We start from the raw sequence: 3,194 nt of genomic DNA on the forward strand, positions 1-3,194 counted from the left end.
ACTGCTCTTTTTTAATATTGAAATTATCTAATAATGAAAAGAAAGAGAACGCAAAATGTTTGTCTTTTAATATTAAAAAATAAGCCTATAAGGTATACACCTAATATGTGTATAAAAGAAGGTGTTTGTTATGGTGCCTAAATTCTAAATTTAAAAGTATAAAGTTAAAAAATTTTAAATATTTTAAAGTTACTATAAAAAGTAATTTAGACAAAAGTTAGGCACCAAACAAAAGGCACCATACAATTCGCCATAAAAAATGCTACCAATGTTATTTTTTCATATAGAACTAACAATCATAATGTTACTACACTTTTTGAATACATTATGTTACTTTCTTGCAGTGATATAATTAAAAAAAATGACATATATATGTTTAAGTGAATTATCTGAACATATTATTGTTGTTATTTTTTTAATAATCAAAATATATAAATATGTGATTATAACTCAATAATTATATTAGCAAAAATTATGTTGTATAAATTTTGCAGTTAACTACTGAAATTGTAGAATAATACAAATTGCTTTATATAATAATGATGCTTGTGAATACGTTTCTGTTCTTTCTTTTTATGTATACAAATGTTGAAAGTACCTTACAGTTTCCAGCACATATTACACATGACTGAAATTAAGCATTCAACACTTTTAGCAACGGATTTCTTGTGATACCAAAGTTGCCTGTGCCAAGTTTGACCAAATTAAGCTCAATTTTACCTGCCGGGAAATGCTGAAACTGAAAGTAATGCCAAAGTTACAATTTCCTACTTCATGATATGAATTTTATCTTGAATTAATTAAGTTCATTATTCATTGATATATATAAGACAAATTAATTATGGTTGTGCTACAATTGAAGTAACTGAAATACCTGGCACCTTTTTTCTTGAGGGTCCTTTTAATAAAAGTCTCTAAGAACTTATTTATGAGTTTTATTTTCAGGGAAAGGAATCATGAAATTATTGATTCGTACACCTTTGTGTTGAAATTTAAAAAAAGAAAAACTCTGTCATCATCATAATCCTAATTCTCAATTCAAATATGTAAAAAGATTGTGATATAAGTTTTCTTGGTCAATATTTATTTAATTTAAAAATTTCTTTTTATTTCTTTATTTGTGTTCAGCTATTTTTGTTATTCATATTTACTTCTTTTTCTCTCTTCATTTTCATGGAATTCACACATCCGAAAATCAAGCAAATTTTTTTATGCATGGTATCCATCCCATGCATCCAAAAATAAATAAATAAATAAATTTGGCAAGAAGATCTCAACTCTCAAGTAAACCATTCTGATTCTTAGCCAAACTAGCCAACAATAATCCCTCACCATCATGAATAATTCAGATACTACTGACGCTTTTTTATTATTCAATTATATTAGATCGATGTATATTAAAATTAATTATTAAAAAGAATTAAATAACATATATATTTATCTATATTTATATATAATATTATGAATGCTTTTAGTATATAAATATATTTTTGTTTATTATTAATTAAAGATCACACTAAATACACACACCTCGTGTAATTGAGATACTTATTATAATGACCATGAAATTTTTACAATACTAATGTACATATTATTAAGGTGAATACTCACATAAAATTACTATGATATAAAGATAATAATTAAAAATTATGAGATCATGCAACGATTTCGAATTCAAGCGAAAACAACTTTATGTACTTAGCTACCTATCATGACTAATCATCAAATCCTATATGGTTCAAACTTCAATGACTAACCCCAAGATTTCTCACCATACTAACCAACTCCAGGGAAGATGAATCTTCAGCAGAATGGTGGTTGTTGTTGTTATTGTTTTGCTGAGGAATAGCCTTAGCTTCCAACATCTTAGTATACATGCCATAAACATAAGAGCAAAACCCCCACAAACATAAAACAGTGGCCACAGCTTTCAACCCACCAAACTTCTCTCTCAAAAACACAACGCCTCCCAAAACATTCATGGACAACAGAGCCGTCATGCAAATCCCTCCGGTCAACGNTTCTCACCATCTCCAGGGAAGATGAATCTTCAGCAGAATGGTGGTTGTTGTTGTTATTGTTTTGCTGAGGAATAGCCTTAGCTTCCAACATCTTAGTATACATGCCATAAACATAAGAGCAAAACCCCCACAAACATAAAAAACATAAAACTGACCAGCTGATCACCATCTCGTAGCAATAAACCTTTTTGTAGATCTTCTCTACAATGGGAAGGTACAAAGCAAACAACAAACCTGCACTCTGCACTAAAAAGAATCCGATGAAATACTGCTTTTCCGTTACACCTTTGGGTCTTTCTTTGCTTGAATTCAATGCGAGAATGATGGAGCTCAGCGTGATGAGAATCACGGTGTTGAGATTCGAAAAGGTTATCTTTTGCTTTACAATGATGACAGAGAGAATGAGATTAAAACCAAGTTGAGAAGAAAGAAGAAGCGACGAGGTTGAAACTGGAAGATACGAAACCCCCCATGAAAAAAGAAGATTATTGATTCCCAGCATGATTCCAACAAAGATCGATAAAGTTAGAATCTTTTTGTTGAAATCGGTAAAGGGTTTTCGGATGGTGGATTTGAGGAGAGAATATGGGAGAAAAATGGGGATGAGTAAGAGAGGAAATCCCGTACACTGAACCCAAGTTGAAACCCATTTGCTTGAACCTTTGTGGGTGAAATAATACTTTGAAAGCATGCTTGAAGAGACCGAACCCACAAAGAGGAGAAAATAATTCAGAACCAGAAGGGACATGTACCTCTTATTTCTTATGGATTTTTGATCTGTTGTTGCATGCAATTCTTCTTGTGTTTTCTTGTTGCCCATTTCTAATTCCGTTTCTTCTTCTTCTTCAATGTTGTTGATGGATTCGATTTCAAGTGCTTCGTAGTTCTTGTTTGTTGGAGCCATGCTCAGAGATCCGTGCTGGAATGCTGGCTCTTGTGATGGAGTCTTCTCCATGAAAGAGAAGGGAGATTTGATAAACACAAATAAAAAACTGATGGAAGCACAAAATTTATTGGATATAATGATAATAATAATAATCTGGACTCTAATCTATTTATAGCTTGCAAAGATATTATTTGAGGTTATTAATTAATTCTGTATTAAAATTATTTTTTTATCAATAAAATAAAAAATGTATTAATTATTTAAAAAAAATAATGTTAAAATAATGC

At 30.4% G+C, this 3,194-nt stretch overlaps 1 protein-coding gene across 1 annotated transcript; it reads right to left on the bottom strand.

Moving 5' to 3' along the window:
- On the bottom strand, positions 1,569-3,051 carry LOC107636205 (probable purine permease 4). Its single transcript, XM_021122377.1, has 2 exons — positions 2,256-3,051; positions 1,569-2,023 (listed from the first exon to the last, which is right to left on the bottom strand). The coding sequence occupies exons 1-2, from the start codon at positions 2,974-2,976 to the stop codon at positions 1,746-1,748; spliced, it is 999 nt and encodes a 332-aa protein (XP_020978036.1). The 5' UTR covers positions 2,977-3,051; the 3' UTR covers positions 1,569-1,745.

This window comes from Arachis ipaensis, chromosome B04, assembly GCF_000816755.2.
Source record: "Arachis ipaensis cultivar K30076 chromosome B04, Araip1.1, whole genome shotgun sequence".
NCBI lineage: Eukaryota > Viridiplantae > Streptophyta > Magnoliopsida > Fabales > Fabaceae > Arachis > Arachis ipaensis.